At 33.8% G+C, this 21,542-nt stretch overlaps 1 protein-coding gene across 1 annotated transcript in view; it reads left to right on the forward strand.

The window, feature by feature from the left end:
- The first annotated feature begins 12,780 nt into the window (after positions 1–12,780).
- LOC133325276 (fatty acyl-CoA reductase wat-like) overlaps positions 12,781–21,542 on the forward strand; it is a 40,771-nt gene continuing 32,009 nt past the window's right edge. The window contains exons 1-2 of the mRNA XM_061534063.1: positions 12,781–12,872; positions 17,209–17,342. Coding sequence (XP_061390047.1) covers positions 12,781–12,872; positions 17,209–17,342 — 226 coding nt within the window. The remainder of the gene's footprint in view (positions 12,873–17,208; positions 17,343–21,542) is intronic.

Consider the following 21,542-nt stretch of genomic DNA (forward strand, 5'->3'; position numbering starts at 1 on the left):
AAGTTTATCTTCCAATCCATGTATATTTTGCGAAATTTCATTTGACGGCTAAGATGTGCCACACGTTACATTGAAGTGCCCAAAAAAATCGTAAAACGCGAATAATTTCCGAAAACTTTATATGCCATTAACGCGCATCCGATTTCGGTGTGCACCCTAAAAAAATACATCGATCTATACCATTTCAATGTGGTCCATTAAGAACCATGGATGTGCCAGCAAAATCTATTTTTGAGATAAATTGCGTACATCTCTCTTTCGGCTGAAGTTTTTAAAGTTCTCTTTTCGAAAAAGATCAAAATCCGTATGAGGTCATTTATCGAAGCGGAAATGATACACAGAAAACGCAAATAAATCCGCGATATTTTCAAAAACATTTTTTGCCAAATTTCGTGTTTTTGGAAGGCCAGTTCCCGCCGTTCGAGTAGATGGATTTTCACGAAGAAGATTTTATATCATCCGAAACGTAAAAAACCTTATTGATCGCGGGTACACATATCATTCAGTTGACATATCTAAAAATTTGGCCCAAAAAATAGGTTTTTTAGAAATTTGATCGCACAAAATTCGCACCTTCGGATGAGTATTACTCTGAAGCTGTGCATACTACATACACAAAATACATATCAAATTACGCAGATTCGCGACTACAATAATCTTATAATCGATTTTTATAAATTCCTGTTTGCGTATTCAAGTTAGAAGTAAAATTAAAAAAAAACACTCAAAATCGAGCTTCAAAATGTCAGCATCATTTAAAAGTAGAAGCAGTGAAAATTTTGAAAAATGATACATAAGGGGCATAGTCCCTATTTTGTTGGCTTCTAGTTTTATTTTGACACGAAGACCGTGCAATGAGTGGCTTAGTCACAAATCGATAGAGAACATAGAAAAACTGGTTCGCCTCAACGTGTTTTTACACATTTTTTTACATTAAAGTAGACACAGCTTCCACCAAAATAAAGTTTGGAGGTCAATATCATGGACAGTTTGCAACGACAGATCAATTAACCCAAAACTATTCACTTTTTTTCATATACTTAAGTAGTTCCCGAGTTATAAAGGGGTGAACCTCCGCTTCAGCTATGTTAAAAAATTGGCAATATTGCCCATATATCAATTGAAGTTATACTACAAATTAGTGAATGTTAAATAGGTTAATAGTTGATTTGGGGTCAGCCTGACTACACCGATATGCTTAATTGTATTTTTCTATAATCAATTCTATCCTCATTGACTAACAAATGTAAATTTCTTTGCAGTTCTGCTTGAAAAAATTTTACGCTGTACCGATGTCAACCGCATTTATATTCTGCTACGACCCAAAGCTGGTCAAGCTATAATTGAACGTTTTAACGAGATTAGCAAAACGCCGGTAAGTATTTAATTCAATCAACAATTAATCTATCAACTCATTCATGCATTTGATAATTGTTAATACCCCGCTAACAGCTATTCGATAAACTGCATACATTACGTCCGAATTTTATGCATAAAATTCATCTTATCGAAGGTGATTGTATGCTGGAGAACTTGGGTATATCCAATGATGATCATCGAACATTAATCGAAAATGTTGAGGTCATATTGCACTGTGCGGCGACAATACGTTTTAATGAGACGCTTAGCATTGCTACGCAAATTAATGTTCAGGCCACAATAGATCTTATCGCGATGGCAAAGGAAATGAAGCAGTTGGTGGTGAGTTGAAGATTCATGTCAAAAAATCACTTCGTTTATTAATTTTTTTATTTAGTCGTTTGTCCATGTCTCCACAGCATTTGTTAATAGTGTAACAACCCATGCTGAAGAGCGATTTTCTAGCGAGCTGTTGTCTGTCAGCAGTCAAGATCTTTTGAATATAAAGCAATCATTAGGCAGTGAAACATTTGATTCGATGTCTGAGACATTTGTCGACAAATATCCCAACACATATACCTTTACAAAAGCGGTTTCGGAAGAATTTATAAGAACACATGCGGTATCATTACCAATTTGTATCGTTCGACCGGGAGTAAGTAAGTAAACTATGATCAAAAAATATTCTACCTTCAGGACTTCTATAAGAGAGTCTTCTATAAGAATTCTTTCAGCTCTTCTCTTCGAAGACCTTTAAGATTTGTATAATCGACCTTAAGTTCGTCTATAAAAATACATCCTGGTCTTCTATGATATGACTTTGTAGTCTACTATAAGAAGAATAACTTCAGGTCTTTTATAAAAAGAAAAGCCTTTGGTCTTCAATGAGAAGAAGCCTTTGGTCTTCTATGAGAAGGAGACCTTCCCGTCTTCTATGAGAACAGTATCTTCTGGTCTTCTATAAAGAGAAGACATTCCGGGTTTCTATCAGAAGAAGACCCTCTGGTCAGCTCTTCTATAAATACGACATTCAGCTCGTCTATAAAGAATACCTTAAGTTTTTCTATAAAGAATACCATTAGCTCTTGTATAGATGCACCCTTTTCTTGAGCTTTTCTATACGAAGACTTCGATCCTTCAAAATTACGACCTTCTGTTCTCCTTTATGAACACCTTCTGTTTGATGATATTATATCAGAGTATATATTTATACCCTTCACCACACTGGGGTACAGGGTATTATGTATTTGTGGATATGTTTGTAACAGGCAAAAGGAATCGAGATAGACCCATGGTTCCTTTTGAGAATATGCATAGAATCACATTCTGAGTCAATTTACCCATGTCCGTCTGTCCGTCCATGTATTTTTGTGAACAAAGTACAGGTCGGATTTATGATCCGATTTGCATGAAATTTGGCATAGGTCACATATTTGGCCCAAAGACGAACCGTATTGAAATTGGGAAAATCGGTTCAGATTTAGATATAGCTCCCATATATATTTTCGCCCGATTTCATGTAATTGGTGCACCAAAGTCCCTATATATCTCGATTTGCACGAAATTTAGCGCAGCGATGGAATAAGATCTAGAATGATGTGTGTTAAGTTTCCTAAAAATCGGTTCAGATTTAGATATAGCTCCCATATATATCTTCGTTCGATTTAATGTAAATGGTACACCAAAGTTCCTATATATCTTCCGATTTGCACGAAATTTGGCACAGCTTAATGCATTAAGTCTAGAATGAAGTTTGTTAGGTTTCCTGAAAATCGGTTTAGATTTAGATATAGCTCCCATATATATTTTCGTCCGATTTAATGTAAATTATGTACAAAAGTCCCTATATATCATTCGATTTGCACGAAATTTGGCACAGCTTTATGAATTAAGTCTAAAATGGTGTGTGTTAAGTTTCCTGAAAATCGGTTTAGATTTAGATATAGCTCCCTTATATATCTTCGTTCGATTTAATGTAAATTGTGTATCAAGGTCCCTATATATCTTTCTATTTGCACGAAATTTGGCACAGCGTAATGAATTAGGTATAGAATGATGTGTGTTAAGTTTCCTGAAAATCGGTTCAGATTTAGATATAGCTCCCATATATATTTTCGTCCGATTTAATGTAAATGGTGCACCAAAGTCCCTATATATCTTTCGATTTGTACGACATTTGGCACAGTGTAATGAAATATGTATAGAGTGATGTGTGTTAAGTTTCCTGAAAATCGGTGCAAATTTACATATAGCTCCCATATATATCTTCGTCCGATTTAATGCAAATGGTCCACCAAAGTCCCAATATATCTTTCGATTTGCACGAAATTTAGCACAGTGTAATGAATTTGGTCTAAAATGGTGTGTGTTAAGTTTCCTGAAAATCTGTTCAGATTTACATATAGCTCCCACATATATTTTCGTCCGATTTAATGTAAATGGTGCACCAAAGTCCCTATATATCTTCCGATTTGCACGAAATTTGGCACAGTTTAATGAATTAAGTCTAGAATGATGTGCGTTAAGTTTCCTGAAAATCGGTTCAGATTTAGGTATAGCCCCCATATATATTTTCGTTTGATTTAATGTAAATAGTGCATCAAAGTCCCTATATATCTTTCGATTTGGACGAAATTTGGGACAGCGTAATGAATTTGGTATAGAAGTATGTGTGTTAAGTTTCCTGAAAATCGGTTCAGATTTAGGTATAGCTCCCATATATATTTTCGTCCGATTAAATGTAAATGGTGCACCAAAGTCCCTATAAATCTTTCGGTTTTCACGACATTTGGCACAGCGTAATGAATAAGGTCTAAAGTGACGTGTGTTAAGTTTCCTGAAATCGGTTCAGATTTATATTAAGCTTCTATATCTGACCAAATGAAAAATTTAGTATCGGTTGCAGAATGACATGTTTATGGATTCAATTTCATTTTACTGGTCGTTTAAAAATGGGACGCCTGTTAGGATTCATCTGTTGAATATACCCAAAGTGGTGAAGGGTATCATATAATCGGCCCCGTCCGACTTTACTGCTTTCCTTACTGGTTTTCCTCTATTTCCTATTCCTCCTATTCTTTTTTCAGTTATCGCAACAATGGCAGAACCCTTTGGTGGTTGGATAGACAATATTCAAGGAGCAGCGGGTGCAACATATAGTACTTTAATGGGTGTTCTAAGAGTCATAAATACAAAGTATGGTAGAAGGGCACCACTGGTACCGGTGGATTACTGTGCAAATATCTTATTGGCTGCAGCGTGGCACACAGCTAATTTTGAGAAATCAAGGTATATAGAAAAAATCAATACCACAGTAACATTAATTTTTTTATATTTTTACAGTCCGACCAAAGACCCCATAATTTATAATTTCATACCCGAAGAATCAAATCTAATAACATGGGGTCAATATATAACAGTTTTATTAGACAACAATCGACAGATGCCCTATTCGAAAATGTTATGGTATCCAATGATTAAATTTATTTCTAATAAATTTCTATATCGTCTAGCAGTAGTTGTTTATCAAACAATTCCAGGTTATATTATGGATATGATATTGAAATTTCAAGGTTCAAAGATGAGGTAAATTTGTGCGATATTAATCTACATTATATTCGATTTTATAAATATGACTTAAAATTAAATTTCAGTGTATTAAAAATTAACGAAAAAGTTTTTCGTTTAACCCAAGTCTTAAGTTATTTCATTAACAAGGATTTCACATTTGCCACAGCAAATACCAGACAGCTGTGGCAATCAATGTCTGCGGAGGATCGAAAAATGTTTAATTTTGATATGGTCTCATTGTCATGGAATGATTATTTACGTAGCTATGCAGAAGGCTTGAGACTTTTCATTGCCAAAGAGGGACCGGAGACAATACCCACAGCTATAGGTACATTAAAAAGGTAAAGTAGTTAATATTTGGAATAATTTATAGACATATGGTATCGAACATGTAATACTCTACGAAAATACCATTGGACTGTAACATTTTGAAGAAGAAAATGTCCTTTACATGTAGTGAAGGATATAATTGACTCGACCCTATCGAACTGTTTCCCTTCATTACTTGTTTTTGAGTACAATGGTATATTGTCATTGATTTTTTTTTTTAATAATTATATCAAAATATTTTTCTTTTAGATTTTATTTTCTTAATCTGACAATTAAATCAATCGCCAGCATCGGTCTGCTATGGGCACTGAAATGTTTAATTTTCCGATGACGACGAATGGAATATGTTAATAAATTAATCCTAATTAATATTAAATATGTATAAAAACGTTATGTAAAAATAATTTTTTATAGTATTGAATATTTTGAAATATAGTTTATAGTTTTATAGTTTATATAAAGAAATAAAATGAGAAAATATTAATGAAGAACAAACAAATATTATGAAGAACAAGAAAGAAAAGACCCTATATGCAATTAATGGGCCAAATTGGATACTCCATACTGCAATTTGCAAGTTTGTCCCTTTGGATTTATAAATTTAAAATTTTTTTATATTTTGTGTGGGAGGTCCAGAAGGAGTGGATCTTTGGCTTCCATTTTCAGACTTGATCTTCTTGATTACGATGTGCAAAGTTTCGATCATTGGATTGTTTTGTTAAAATACTGACAATTTGTGGTTTAGTTGCCAAAAGTATGTTCTTCTCACTTAAGAGAACCCCCCCATTCTCGGTTTCAAAAAATTTAATTTTGTATTTTGATTTAATTCGAACCTACACGAATTCAAGAATGTCCCTATAAATTTTCAAGTGAAAATCTCACAACTTTTAGAAGATATAGCCGATTTATTGTGCTAGCATCAAGTGACGGCAAGAGGGCTTCTCAAACTTCAAATTCATTTTTCTCCAAACAGCGTTTTTGCGAATGGCGGGAATGATAACTCAAAAACTAATAAACCGATCGACTCCAAATTTTGGGACGTTTCTCTGTGGGTGTATAGCTATCGTATGAACTAGGATAAAGCCAATTGGTGGAGATCTTCCTTATTTTTTAACTAGTTTTGTGGTCAAAAATAGGCGATTTCCCAAAAAATATTTTTCAATTTTCCGCTATTTTGTTAATTGTTGTGCGTATGTATGTTGTCTTAATTTATGTGGTTAAAATATTATAAGGTGTAAAATTTTGATATTCCGTTCGCTTCATATGAGACTTACAATTTTGAGAACCAGTGAGCGGAGCAGTATAGTCGGACGGGGCCGACCATACGATACCCTACACAACTACCACGGAACTCAAATTTTCTGCGGATGTTTATTCCGAGCCTGGGCAATATTTCGTGATATTTGCATCCTCTTGCCCGTTTAGAGGTAAACAGAAAATATGTCTTCCTCACACTGACATATTTTCCGAATATTACGAGAATTCAAAACAGCTATTGTCCAGATTCCCTTCACCGTGGGTTGTGTTGTGATGTTCGGCTTTCATATGTGGTCTATAGATCGACAAAAAAATGAGTTTTCGGTCCACTTCATTCCAAAATTATTATCTGATCATCACCGAAAATTATAGGCTTGTCCTTGACCATAACTGAACCCTTATGGAACGCTATATTTCCTCTCTCTAGAGTGATAATGGATTACTAGTAATATACGACCGCGGAGATACCTGTAAATATTTAGGTGTAACTCCCACATCCGAGCACATACAACAATATAATTGGTATTAATTTAAAAGCCAAGCACTCCTCTTGGATATAATATCAAAAAATTTTGTCATTTGTCACACAAAAGTCAGGGTCCATTTGAACCGCTAAATATTGACCGATCTTTATCAAAATTTCGCGTTGTTCGGGCCATTATTGCGGCCTCTGGAGCGAACAGAAAAACCGAAAAAAATTTAGTATTTGGTCCATTTCATCCCCTAAATATTAACCGATCTTTCCCATAAACAATAGGCGTCTTCATTGGCCAGAACCCATCCTACATGCAAAATTTCGTGAAGATTGGTCCATAACTGTGGCCTGTATCGTGTTTACAAATTATAATGGACGGACGAACGGACACACATGTCTAGATCGACTCAGCTAGTCGAGATATGACCCTGACAACATAGTTGTGTAGGGTATAAAAATGTATTTTTGTCTCAGAAACCACATAGTGCAGAAGTGCGGATCAACATCAAATTTACTAAAGAGCTTTGCCCTAGCAAAAAGTGTGGCTAATGTGGGACTGGCTTTCATGTGGCCAAAAATGATAGGCGTCAAGTCAAAATAAAATTTTCTGCAAAGAAGTTTTTTACCCACCAAGAACCCGGGATGCCAAAATACAGCACCTACGTTGATACATACGCATAGAAGCATAAACACTCCTTAAATGGAACGGGTCTTTACAAGGAACTTCCGAAAAACATGAAAGGGGCTATAGCAAAACGTCAATATATATCGACATATAATTTTTACTCTTATTACAAATATGCAGTCTCCTTCGAAAATTTTGCAGTTGCAAGTTCACCACCATAAAACATCAGTCAATTGAGGTTTATGTTGTATAGTACATCTCCACACTAAACAGTATTAATATTGATCCATGTTTCAGGGCAGAACCTATATAACAGTACCGCCTTATATTGGGTATATTGAACAAGTTTGAGTGTAGCCCCCATATAACGGTACCCCTACATCACTTTACTAAAAATGACAAAATTGATCCCCGTTTTGGTATAGCCCCCTAAAACGCTAGCCTTTTTTATGTAACAATTTTTATTCGCATATTCAAGGTCCTATCATGACATGAGTTTTCTCTTTACATGTTTGAATGTCATCCTCATGATGAAGGAAATAAAAAGTTCGGCCGTTCGTTTTAACTTGTTTGGTTCAAAGTTTGTAGGAAAACCTGTCCTGCGAATGCCAGTTTATCGTATTCTTAGTAAAGAAAATAAGTCGGAATATCGTTTTGCTTACTCTGAGAGGGTATGAAATTAGGTTGTATTATTAGTTTATGAGCCCTATATAGAGGTATATTTTTTTATTTGATTTTAAGTCTAATTCTCCAAAATTTCCTGACCTATATTGATCTGATATATTACCAGTCTTATTTGAAAACCAAATAGGGTTTAATTTATTAATTTTTGCAAAAAAAATATTTTTTCCTGAATTGGTTAATCAGAATATATCATAAGTAACAAAATTTATGCTAAATATATTTGAAACCCTATTCGTATCATATTTGATATTTGCAATTTATTTATTATGGCACCTTAAAAATACAACGCATTTCGATTAGGTTGTTTAAGCAACATGCATATCCAATATTGATAAAATATGTAGCATACTTTTAGGCGTGATTGGGTTTCGTAGTATAACAATGCTTAATTTAATTTTAACAGATAGCAAAAACAATCGCTTTGCTTGAATATGTTAAACTGAACTCCACTATACACATTGTTGTTTTCATTTGTTATGCTAATTTATCACTTAGCACCTATTGACTAATAAATAAACAATAAAAGATAATAAAGTAACTATCGAATTCCGTTTTGAGTCATTCGTCTAATTCTATTGATCATTGAGTGTTTATTTAGGTGGGAATCAAATGACAACAAATTATTAAAAAAAAAGGTGTTAGGGACAGTAGCTTGTGTTTTTTATGTTTATAAATTTGACTATATATATTTCCTATTTAAAATTTACAGCATGCAGACATGTGAATATGTGTTGTAATTAAGATAAATAATTTTATTCGTACTTTAGTAAATAATTCAAAATAATTAAATAAACACCTTTGGTATTTAAAAAAATCAATTATTAATTAATCAATTTATTTGTCAAAATTAGAAAAGAATGAAAATTGGTTTTGATTTATCCAATTAAGATTTGATTTAAATAGAGTATCAATTACAAAGATATCTAATGCTTGAATTGGTAATAGTTTGCAAAGTAAATTATAAGTGACAGTTGGTATAATTATCTGGTATAATTATCTTCAGAAACTATTTCAACTTACTCTAAAAACTTTGGATCTTTGATGAACCACTAATATTGTCTCCTTAGGATTTTCAAACCTAGAGTATAATATGAATATGAAGACCAATACTTTGTGTCAAGATATACCGGGAAAATTCGATATCAGGAAACCCAAATATATGTTTTTCTCAAAAACCACTGTAGCACCAAGAATTGAAATTTGTTGTAATCGATTCTTGTATATACTTCCCTCCCATTTCATATAAATTAATCACTAAAGTCGTAATGTTTAACCTTTCGTCTACATGTTGCGTCCAACATACCGGCTTTGGTCAAGAAGTACTTTTTTTACCAAATTTAGTCTACACCGGTGCACTTGTGTTTAATTTTATATAAAAACGCTGTTTATCTTCTGCGATGAAGATTCACAATGGAAGCACAAAAATAATAATAACAAGCTGATTTCAGACCAAATAGAAGCTATGTGGACCAGGAAGCATAGAAAAACCAGTAAGAAAAGTAGTAAAGTCGGACGGGGCCGACTATATGATACCCTTCACCACTATGGGTATATTAAACAGGACTATTAACATGAAATTGGATGAAATAAAATATGTGATATTTATCTAACTGTGAATCGACTTCAAACAAATATCAATAGGTCATTCGTTGAGCTATGTCTGTACTTCTACAAAACGCAACTACGTAATTCTATGTTCAATTTTGTACGTTGTGCAAAATATGATGTCAATCTGACTAACATGATGAGTTTTATGTCCAATTTACTTAAAATCGGGCGAAAATATATATGGAAGTTATATCCGAATATGAACCGATTTCAACGGAACTTGTCACAGGTTAGGTTATACTAATTTCATTACGTTTTGTTCCTATCAACCATATATTGGATCCTTGGTGCGTCAATTACTTGAAATCAATCCTATAATATAAGGGAGTTATATCTAAATCTCAACCGATTTTCACGAAACTTGGCACACATCAGTCTGGACTAAATTCAGTACGCAATGCCAAATTTCGAGAAAATCGAAGGATATATAGGGACTTTGGTACACCATCTTGACCGATTATTACGGACGAAAATATATATGGGAGCTATATCTAAATCTGGACCGATTTTCTCTAAACTTGGCAGACATCATTCTAGGCTCAATTCAGTACGTTATGCCAAATTTCGTGCAAATCGAAAGATATATAGGGACTTTGGGGCACCATTTACATGAAATCGGACGAAACTATATATGGGAGCTATATCTAAATCTGAACCTATTTTTCCCAATTTCAATAAGGTTCGTCCTTTGGCCAAATGAATGAGCTGTGCCAAATTTCATCCAATTCGAATAATAAATGCGACCTGTACTTTGTTCACAATTTAACATGGACAGACGGACGGACAGAGGGACATACGTAAATCGACTTAGAAAGTGATTCTATGCATATTCTCAAAAGGAACCATGGGTCTATCTCGATTCCTTTTGCCTGTTACAAACATATGCACAAAGACATAATACCCTGTACCACAGTGTGGTACAGGGTATAAAAATGGAAACAAATAAGAGAGATAAACGGTCTGCACCCCTTACTGCTCACTAGTGTACTGAAAGAAATAATGAATAATGTCAGTTCTCAGAGAAGAGACATAACATGGAGTCTTTCACAGCAAGTAAAGGTACTGAAATCAATAAGCTAAATAATATACGAAGCGTGTATAAAATCGATTCAAATATGCGGCAGGTTAAGCATAGGATCTGCAGTTCCGTTCGTTTGGGCGCCTGAAATCGAAGGATAGTCCAATAACTATTTCAACAAGTAAATAAAAAAGTGTCAGTCGGTGTTGCCGACACCCAAGGTTTGCGGAGGAGGTCTTCGGTGTTATACACAGGTTTTATTATTCGTTTATATAAGTTATATGTTTAATTAAAGTTCGGATTTTATGTTGATCAAATATATAATATTTTTGTAGAATGTACAAAAATATTATATATTTGACGGGTCCCACCTTCGGACTTGATCTAGGCTTGGTAAAGATAATATGTTGTGGAAAATTTGGTTCAAATCTGGCATTACATTCGCCTAATATTAAATTTATAAATATTGAAAATATTGACCATTTTTGTGGGAGGTACCAGAAGGAGTTGACAAATGGGTCCCATCTTGATCTAGACCTTGTAAAGATAACAGTTTATGCATAGCTTGGGTCAAATTTTGAAAATTTTGACCCTTTGTGTGGGAGGTACCAAAAAGAATGGACCACTGGATCTCATCTTCAATCTTGATCTATTCTTGGTTCAGACAATAGGTTGTGCAAAGTTTGGTTCAAATCTGACATTCCAATCGCCTGATATTGGATTTATAAACATTGAAAATTTCGATCATTTGTGGGGAGAAGTGGACCCCTCTTCTATAATTGGTAAATATAATAGGTTCTGCAAAGTTTGGTTTAAATCGGACATTCCATTCACCTGATGTTGGATTCATAGATATGAAAAATTTAGACCATTTGTGTGGGAGGTACCTGAGGGGGTGGACCATTGGGTCCCATCTTCAAACTTGATCTGGGCTTGGTAAAGGTAATAGGTTGAGCAAAATGTAGTTCAAATCGGACATTCCATTCGCCTGATATTGGATTCAACAATATTAAGTATGTTGACCCTTTGTGGGGGACGTAACTGTAGAATGGACCCATGGGTCCAATCTTCTTAATTAATCTAGACTTGGTAAAGATAATAGGGTGCACTAAGTTTCGTTAAAAACGTTATTATAAAATTAATTTTTAGCACAATTTTGACCCTTTTGTGTAGGAGGTACAAGAAGGAGTGGACCGATATTCCCCATCATCGAACAAAAACTAAGTTCGGAAGAAACATTAAGATGTGCAAAGTTTGGATGAAATCGATTATTCCCTTAGAGAGTTTTCGTATGCACCAGCCAGACAGATGGACGGATGGACATGTGTAAATCAACTCCAAATTTACTGAAACGGATTTGGGTCAAAGAAACATGAGATTTAAACTCAATATTTCGATTAGGCACATTTTCACCGTATCAAAGTGTATATACCCTCATTAGCCATAAGGCTGAGGGTATAATTAAAATTGCGATCTGTTTGTCACCAATGACTGTAGAAATAAACAAATTGTTCTTTTAGGAATATATCCTTCGGAAAAATTTCGTGAGGATAACAAAAGTCAGGAAGGTGTGATCTATACACCTTAAACCCACATCGGCATGCAAGTTTGAAATTATGTTTCTAAAATTACTGTGATTTAAACAGAAATTTTATTTTTGTCGATCAGTGAAAAGAAATTTTGAAAAATAAGATCGTAGACGCTTCAAAAACGTTTTGTAACAGCATATATCATGCGTATGCACCCGAAACAAATCACAGTTCATTTGGCGATTGTTCCGCACAATAATATTTATTGGTCTGACGTCTTCAGAGAGCAATCATGGTGCACAAAGACAATGCGAGCTCTCTGACAATGACACAGATCAACGGCACTTTGGCCGATCAAAACGGGAAATTGACGGGTCATATGCCCAATGACTTTATTTGGTTATCGCACAACATAAAGTAATCAACGAATTTTGTCGGCAGAATACGTTGTAGAAACGACCAAATACCACATTTTGGAAGTGTCTCCAGCAAAAATAAATAATTTTTGATTAGAAATATTCGGATCTATATTAATAGACCAGAATTGTACATGGTACTCCTCGTACCTGCATTTTAACTGATTTCATGTATATTACTAATATGAATAGGAATGTGAAAGCTCCGTAAAAAAAATCATCCTGTGTCCAAGTCTTTGTTTCTTTTCGAAATAATATTGGAGCTTTAGTGAATAACATATAAAAACTACACAAATTGACCAGAATGTGAAATAATATTCCAAATCTGAAATATTATTTAAAGGAAGTATTTTGTTTCACATTATAAACCAAATTTGGTTGGTCTCGCTCTCGATAATAATATCCACTCGTGTGTGGGGGCAAAGTGTCAATGTTCTATCTTAATTAATTGTAAGTTAAGAGGGTCAATGGTCGCCAGAAGTAGTTTTTCCATATTTATTTTTTTAATACACATTAAACAAAACATACATAAACAAATATATTTAAATGGACATTATTTTTCATATATTTAAAGTATAATAAATTTAAATTTTAAAGTATAAAAAAATATTTTCAATGTCAATTTAACATTTTGAAACAATGGAAGTAAGCAACATTTGAAACTTTCATATTTACCTCAAATATGAGAATTATTGTTATAACCAATCATTCGATGATAAAAATTATATAATACTTTCATCTTCCATATTTATTTTTTTTTAAATTTGTTATCTTTTTTAAATTTGTTGTCGTTTTAAAATTATAATTTTCAAAAAATCCAATACGCCCTCATACAGTTACTCTTGTATGGTAATACTGTTCTTCCTTTTTGAGAGCACTGTGCGGTTTTCTGGCTTTGTTATGTCTGAAGATGTAACGTCAAATACAGTGGTATCTGATTATTAAATCGAATATTTTTGAGAGTATATTTCAATATTCGATCAGAAATAATGTAAAATATACTAAATATTCAAGTAAAAAAGTGTCAGTCGATGATACTGGCAGATGTACAGGGTTGCCCATATTCGACGGACCCATGTTTTTTTTAAAAAATCACAGAAAAAAATAAAAAATTTGGCGGTTGGCAATGTTAATCATTTAACTTGTTCCAAGTAGATTTGTTTACATCTATTTTTGAATATGATATCTCTCAAATGGCCGCCTCTGGCGTTGATGACGTATTGTGCCCTTTTTGCTGCATTTACCATCGTTTTTGACAACATTTCGGCCGGAATAGCGGCTATTTCTTCACGAATGTTGTCCTTGAGCTCTTCTACGGTCCTTGGCTTGTTAACGTAAACCTTTGACTTCAAATATCCCCACAAGAAGAAGTCAGGCGGCGTCAAATCGGGCGAACGCTGTGGCCAGTCCAAAATACCACTTTTTGACATCAAACGGCCCGGAAACAAATTCTTCAGAAAATCGATTGTTATGCGACTTGTGTGCGGTGGAGCGCCGTCTTGTTGAAACCAGAACTGCCTCATACGCTTTCGACGAATAATTGGCATCACAAAATTGGTCATCATGTTGCGATAACGCTCCTAATTGATGGTAACAGCATGGCCATTTTCATTTTGGAAGAAAAACGGCCCAATGACCGTTTTCGCACTAACGTCGCACCAAACTGTGACTTTTTCGTCATGAAGAGGCTCTTCTTGAATCTCATGAGGATTTTCAGTGGCGTAAAAACGGCAATTTTGCTTATTTGCGGTCCCATTCAATGTGAAATGGGCTTCATCGGACGTGATTATTTTGTTCCAAAATTGCTCATCATCTTCGGCCATTTCGATGACTCTTTGGGCCCATTCCAATCGACGAGGCTTGTCCGCAGGCAACATTCTTTGCGTCAATTGAATTTTGTACGGGTACAAATGCAAATCAATGCGAATAATCCGTTGTAAAGTGGACCGAGCCATGCCCAACTGCTGAGAACGGCGTTTTTGGGATGTTCTTGGGGACCTCTCAACACTGGCTCGTATGGCAGCGATATTCTCGGCCGATCGCCTTGGTCGACTTTTATATGGCCTCTTCGGATTAGAAAGAGCCTTACCAGTCGAAAATTTTTCGTATAAACCCTTAATGGTGTTCTTAGAAGGCGCACTTCTCACATTTTTTAATGTTTTAAAAGCACGTTGAGTTTTCACAATTGACTTCTTCTGTTGAATGTAAATTTCAACTATTTCAGAGCGCTCGCGTGGCGTGTATTGGTTCATGGCAAAAATCTGCTTGAACTGACGCTTTAAACGCGGTATGTCATTAAGCGATGTGACATCTCTGTCAAAAGTTATGGCGTTGCCAGATGGGTCCGTCGAATATGGGCATCCCTTATACGTCCAGTATATGGTTTGCGGAGGTCTGGGTTTCAACAGATGCGACAATATTTTAGGTCTTTTGAAGTACCTACTTGCATTTCGAAACAATGTGTCTGATTTTTGGCGTTCCGAGTTCTCGCCGATTTTTTTTTTTTTATTTAGGTACTTGTTTTGACTAAGTCCTTTTTTTATGTACCGATATTTTTTGGATTTTAGGGTTACCAGCCGCATTTTTCAATTGAGGTGTCTATATTTGTACACAGACCCAAATATTTTAAAAGTCTTACCTATACTTTTCAAAGTATTAAGAATGTTTTCGAAATTCGTACTAATGTGTAATAAATGGTACTAAATTTGGTACACTTGGAATTTTGGGTGAACCAATCGAGCTAAAATCCTGAAATTTGGGGTGTATAATTTCGGTATGCAAGAAGTTTTGAAAATTCGTACCAATGTGTACTGAATGGTAAGTAAATCGATCCTGAAATTTGGAATAAAGATTACTGTTAGATTATATGAATGAGGATGTAGGTAGTTTTGGTAGGTATGGTACAATTTGAATTTGAATTGCGTGAACCGATCGAGATGGGATTTTGAAATATGATTTCTATTGGATTGTTGAGGTGGGTACTTATGAAAATAAATATTAATGTGTGCTAAATGACACCAAATGTGGCAAATTTTGGATCTGTGTGTAGCTATAGAACACAAATAATGCATTGAAAGAAGAGCCCCAGAGGATCATAAAAATCGATATTTTTTAATGATTTGAGGAATATCCTGACTACAAAATTTTGGGTATATACAGGAGGTATTCCTAACCAATGAAAATTCAAATAAACGTAATATCGAGTGTGCGATTTTTTATTTTAATCCGATTGAAATCCAAAGTGAAATTCGGTGCTAAATTTTCTATATGTTTCATGATGGAAAAAAGTAAATGCATGTCCATAAATCGATTCAAAATTTCGATAGTTTACAACCTCCATTAAAATAATAAATAAAAGATCGATCGGTCCCATGATATTGTATCTATGCTTAAATTTGCATTGATTCACATTTTTACTGGTTACCAGAAGATCGTTTATCCTCTTAAGATCCCAGTGTCACTTATAATAGTTCATATTGATATTTTCCAGTCACATTCTCTATTCTCCGTGAATCTGAAATGCCTCTCTGAAAATTTTAACCACAGTCACTAAAATCCTTAAAATGGGGCGTGGTCCTTATGGAGAGGTGTGTAAAGATGATCATATATTAACAATTTTGTGAGTATCATCTGAGAAATCGAAATGTCGAAATTGCATATCCATTTTTGTATACCTTCCTGTATCTCGGATTGATAGTTTATACATTTAATTAAAATATTTCTCCTTCGTGACCACTGTACTTTTACCTTCAAAGCGATTAATTTAGCTTAAAGTTTTGGCAAACAACTTTTCTCCAAAATAGCACAATGGGATATTTTAAATGCAAAATTTTGTAAAAATTCCAACAACAATGCAAAGTAAGTTCCCACTACTACATATATTCACTAGGATGATGGCAAAAAATCGGCGACAGAGAATAACTAACTAGCCCCCACACACCAACAACATTAACTATCCGTACACACACGTCACATCTTAGAGCGTCTAAGCTCTGTCTGATGGTTAGCTGGAGCTGGAGCTGTTAGTTTCAATTTCAATTGGCAAGTTGCAATTTGGCCGAATCGTTGCTTTGTGTGTTGGCCATCTATAAAAGACGTTGACGTTTGAAAATAAGTTTTTATTTCTGCGCACAACGCGGAACGGAATATTTCGCCATCGTTTGGTTGGTCATTGTAAATAAAACGCGCGAGCATGCGCTGCTAACACACAAAGTGCATTTAAAGTGAAAAAGAAAAACAGGCGAAAAGAAAACTAATTTCTGGATTTTCTAAGCGGTTGTTGTTTTTTGTGTATCGATTATATAATAAAGGAAAATTTTAACAAAGCAAATATAAAGAATTTTATTGAAGAAAATTGAAAGTGCAAAAAAATCTAACAAATCATCCATAATGGAAATCAATTCCAATATTCAAAGTTTCTTTCGCAACAAAGTGGTCTTCATAACTGGTGGCACAGGATTTCTGGGCAAAGGTGTGTGTTTATATAAACCTCTTTATTGTTATTTTATTAGCGAAGTAAACAACAAAAAAAAAAAAAAAAAAAAAATGCAAGTGATTTTAAATTGCAATAATGACCAGGAAATTGCCCTGGGAAAAACTTTAGTGACAAGGTTATGTCTAATTTATGTCTAAACTGTGTTTTGTATTTTTGTGCATTGACAATAGTAAACATTTGAATTTTATATAAATTATTGCAATTTGTTTGTGTGATTTTAAGTTGATTCCGTTTAAAAAACAATTAATGCTCGAATATAATTAATGACGGCAAATCTAAAGAGAAATAAATCAACTATTTGTGAACAATAAATTACAATGTTGTGATTTGAAAACAAACAAAAAAATATTTGGAATGTTATTTCAACAGTCGATTTATAATCTTCACAATTCTAGGGGAAGTATATGTGAAGTTTAAAATATTCGAAAATTTAAATTACTAATTGACATAATTTCAAATTACCTTAAATTACCTTAATCCTCTAAAATCCCGGAAGGCAAATTATCAACATTTGGAAAACGCTGCTAAGACCTTTAAAATATCTAAAATGAGGCGGAAATTTCTCAAGAGAACTGATATTTATACTCTTTAAGCCCATTAAAATATCTAAAATTCAGGGGGACCAAAAAAAGCTATTTTGAAATCTTTCTGAAATACATTATATTATCCTCCAATAACCTTGAATAACAAATACAGGGACAATACCAAAAATTAAGTGTTATAGAAATAAAATTAAAATATGTCGACAAGTTTCCCCTAACCAATGATCTTAGGATCATAATTAGGCCTAAAGAGCGAATTAAAAATCAGTAAGGAAAGTAGTAAAGTCGGACGTGGCCGACTATATGATATCCTTTACCACTTTGGATATATTCAACAGATGAATCCTAACAGACGTCGCATTTTTAAAGGACCAGTAAAATGAAATTGGATCCATAAACATGTCATTCTGCAACCAATACTAAATTTTTTATTTGGTCAGATATAGAAGCTATATCTAAATCTGAACCGATTTCAGGAAACTTAACACACATCATACTAGACCTAATTAATTACGCTGTGCCAAATTTCGTGTAAATCGAAATATATATAGGGACTTTGGTGGACCATTTACATTTAATAGGAGGAAAATATATATGGGAGCTATATCTATTTCTGAACCGATTTTCAGGAAACTTAACACATTCTAGGCCTAATTCATTACGCTGTGCCAAATTTCGTGTAAATCGAAAGATATATAGGGACTTTGGTGCACCATTTACATTTAATAGGAGGAAAATATATATGGGAGCTATATCTAATTCTGAACCGATTTTCAGGAAACTTAACACACCTCATTCTAGACCTAATTCATTACGCTATGCCAAATTCCGTGCAAATCGAAAGATATATAGGAACATTGGTACACCATTTACATTAAATCGGAGGAAAATAGATATGGGAGCTATATCTAAATCTGAACCGATTTTCAGGAAACTTAACACACATCATTCTAGGCCTAATTCATTACGCTGTGCCAAATTTCGTGTAAATCGAAAGGTATATACGGACTTTGGTGCACCATATACATTAAATCGGACGAAAATATATATGGGAGCTATATCTAAATCTGAACCGATTTTCAGGAAAATTAACTCACGTCATTCTATAATTAATTCAGTACGCTATGCCAAATTTCGTGCAACTCGAAAGATATATAGGGACTTTGGTGTATTATTTACATTAAATTGGACGAAATATTTATGGGAGCTATATCTAAACCTGAACCGATTGTTACCGTCCTTGGGCCGAATAAGTGACCTAAGCCAAATTTCATCCAATTCAGATCATAAATGCGACCTGTACTTTGTTTACAATTCAACATGGGCAGACAGACGGACGGACATGCACTAATCGACTTAGAAAGTGTTTCTATGCATATTCTCAAAAGGAACCATGTGCCCATCTCCTTTTGCCTGTTACAAACATATGCACAAAGACATAATACCCTGTACCACTGTGTGGTGAAGGGTATACAAATATAATTTTAGGTCAAATGTTAATCCGAACTCGAAAAGCCAGCCACAAATAATTGATCGATAGGTCATAGGTAGGTAGGCCTTTAACACTAGAAAGACGGGAATTTTGTATATACCTATATTGCCTAAAATCGGTCAAAATGACCTTATTCTGAAAGAATTTTTATTGTGTAAAGAAAATTTTGTAAATAAATTTTTAATATTTTTACATTATTTACAATCATACAAAACGTTGTTATTATTTGTTTTCGGTGGTAGGGCTCTCGAGTTTCCCCTTTTGAAAAATAAGAGCGCGGACAAAATGTTCGAAAAAGAGGAAGTCTTTACTGTGAAAGTGAAATCGACTGGAAATATAAAATTTATTTTTCCCGATTTGTATGTTCGTTTGTGTTTTTATAGTAGAAAATGGGGTTCGATGTTGTTGTACTGATCTGGTTATATAAGAAATTTACTTTATACAATAATAAAAGTAGTTTGATTATTTAATATTTCACAAAAGGTCAAAATGACCGCTTTTAGGCAATATAGGTATAGCACATGTGAATACGGGGAATGAAAGAGGGGAGGAAGCAGCTACTATGATTAATAAACGTAGTTCTATGTGGTACAAAAAGTCACCAAATTTTAAAAAGCTGGGTCATAATATACACAATTGTTTTTGTACTTGAAATTGAAAAACGGTCAAAATGACTGCCTTCGGCAATCTAGTGTTAAAGCTACTAATTATATTGTCGTATGTACTCGTATGTGGGAGTTACACTTACATATTTACAGGTACTTACGTATTCAGATATTATTCAGTAAACCATCACTTTGAAATGTTCCATAAGGATCCAGTTAAGGACAACACCTATAATTTTCTGTGATGATCAGATAATAATTTTGGGATGAAGTGGACCAAAAACATAATATTACGTAATATATTGGTTATGGTCAAGGAGAACTTTTTTTGTCTTGTTTTCCAGTCTCACCAAAAATAGGTTTGGTTTTTCTTGATCAACCTTAAAGCTCCCAGGTATCGCCCAACTGAATGCGGTTTTTAATATCGAAAACCGTCAACAGATATATATTTTGAGGATGAATTTTTCACCATAAAAACCATCCATGAACCCACATCGGCAATTACTTCCTCTTCGGTTGAAAAGGTATTTGGAGCTAAAAATTTATACCTATATTGAATACTTTTCACAATCCAAGAATCCGAAATTCAAAATTAAAGCCTCGTAATTAAAACCCGAAAAAATGGTTACTATAATCAGTATATCGGACATGAAGGAAATTGTGTAGAAAATAAATTTCCTTAATTAAGGCAGGGCTTACATTTCCAATTGTGCTTTATTTTATTTTCGTCCAAATTGCCCTTAGTAGTTACGTAGCGCATCAAATAGTCTGCCCAAATGATTATATTCCGCATGTTACTTGTATATAATTTTCAATAATGTCTTTGGGATTTCAAAATGAGAGAAAAATTAAAAATAATTAATTTGCCACAAAATGTCTATTCATAGTAGATAATTTTTGTTATTATTGTTTTAAGGGGGTTTTGTATTTTTAAATTTCTTAATTTGTTTACTTTTTATTTGTACAAGTATTTGTCTTAATTATAACCTTTTCGAAAATTTACATTTCACGAACAAAGAAATTCTAAACTTCATGCTACCTGATTTTTATTTGAGTGCTAAAAGTGTCTGTTTTTACATCAACCAATTTGTCAATAATGAATGTGTGGAATTTGTTGTAAAAAATAGCAAAAAATAAAAATTTTATTGTAGGAAATAGACGAGGGTTGCTATTTATATTTCTGGGCGTTGGAATAAAATTCGATAATTCAATCGAACAAATTTTTAAATAAATTTTTGTAAATATAAAATAAAATATAAAATAAAAACAAATATTTGCTTAATGGATAATTGATAACTGGTTTCTATGATGTAAGGGAAGAATAAAAAATAATTGGGTATCATATTTGAATTTATGACAGATGACCCAACAATTTGTGTGTTTATTTAATTTCACGTCACACGCAAGAATCAAAGGAGAAACATAAGAGTCATTAGTGCTTAAAAAGTTGTATCCATCATCGACTAAAAATTATGAATCTCCAAAGTCTACCAACAATATGATCCCTTTTATCTCGTAGTCGTTAGTAATGTCACTA

This window comes from Musca vetustissima, unplaced genomic scaffold, assembly GCF_032173495.1.
Source record: "Musca vetustissima isolate MV318-11 ecotype Yass unplaced genomic scaffold, APGP_CSIRO_Mvet_v1 utg10441, whole genome shotgun sequence".
Classification (NCBI taxonomy): domain Eukaryota; kingdom Metazoa; phylum Arthropoda; class Insecta; order Diptera; family Muscidae; genus Musca; species Musca vetustissima.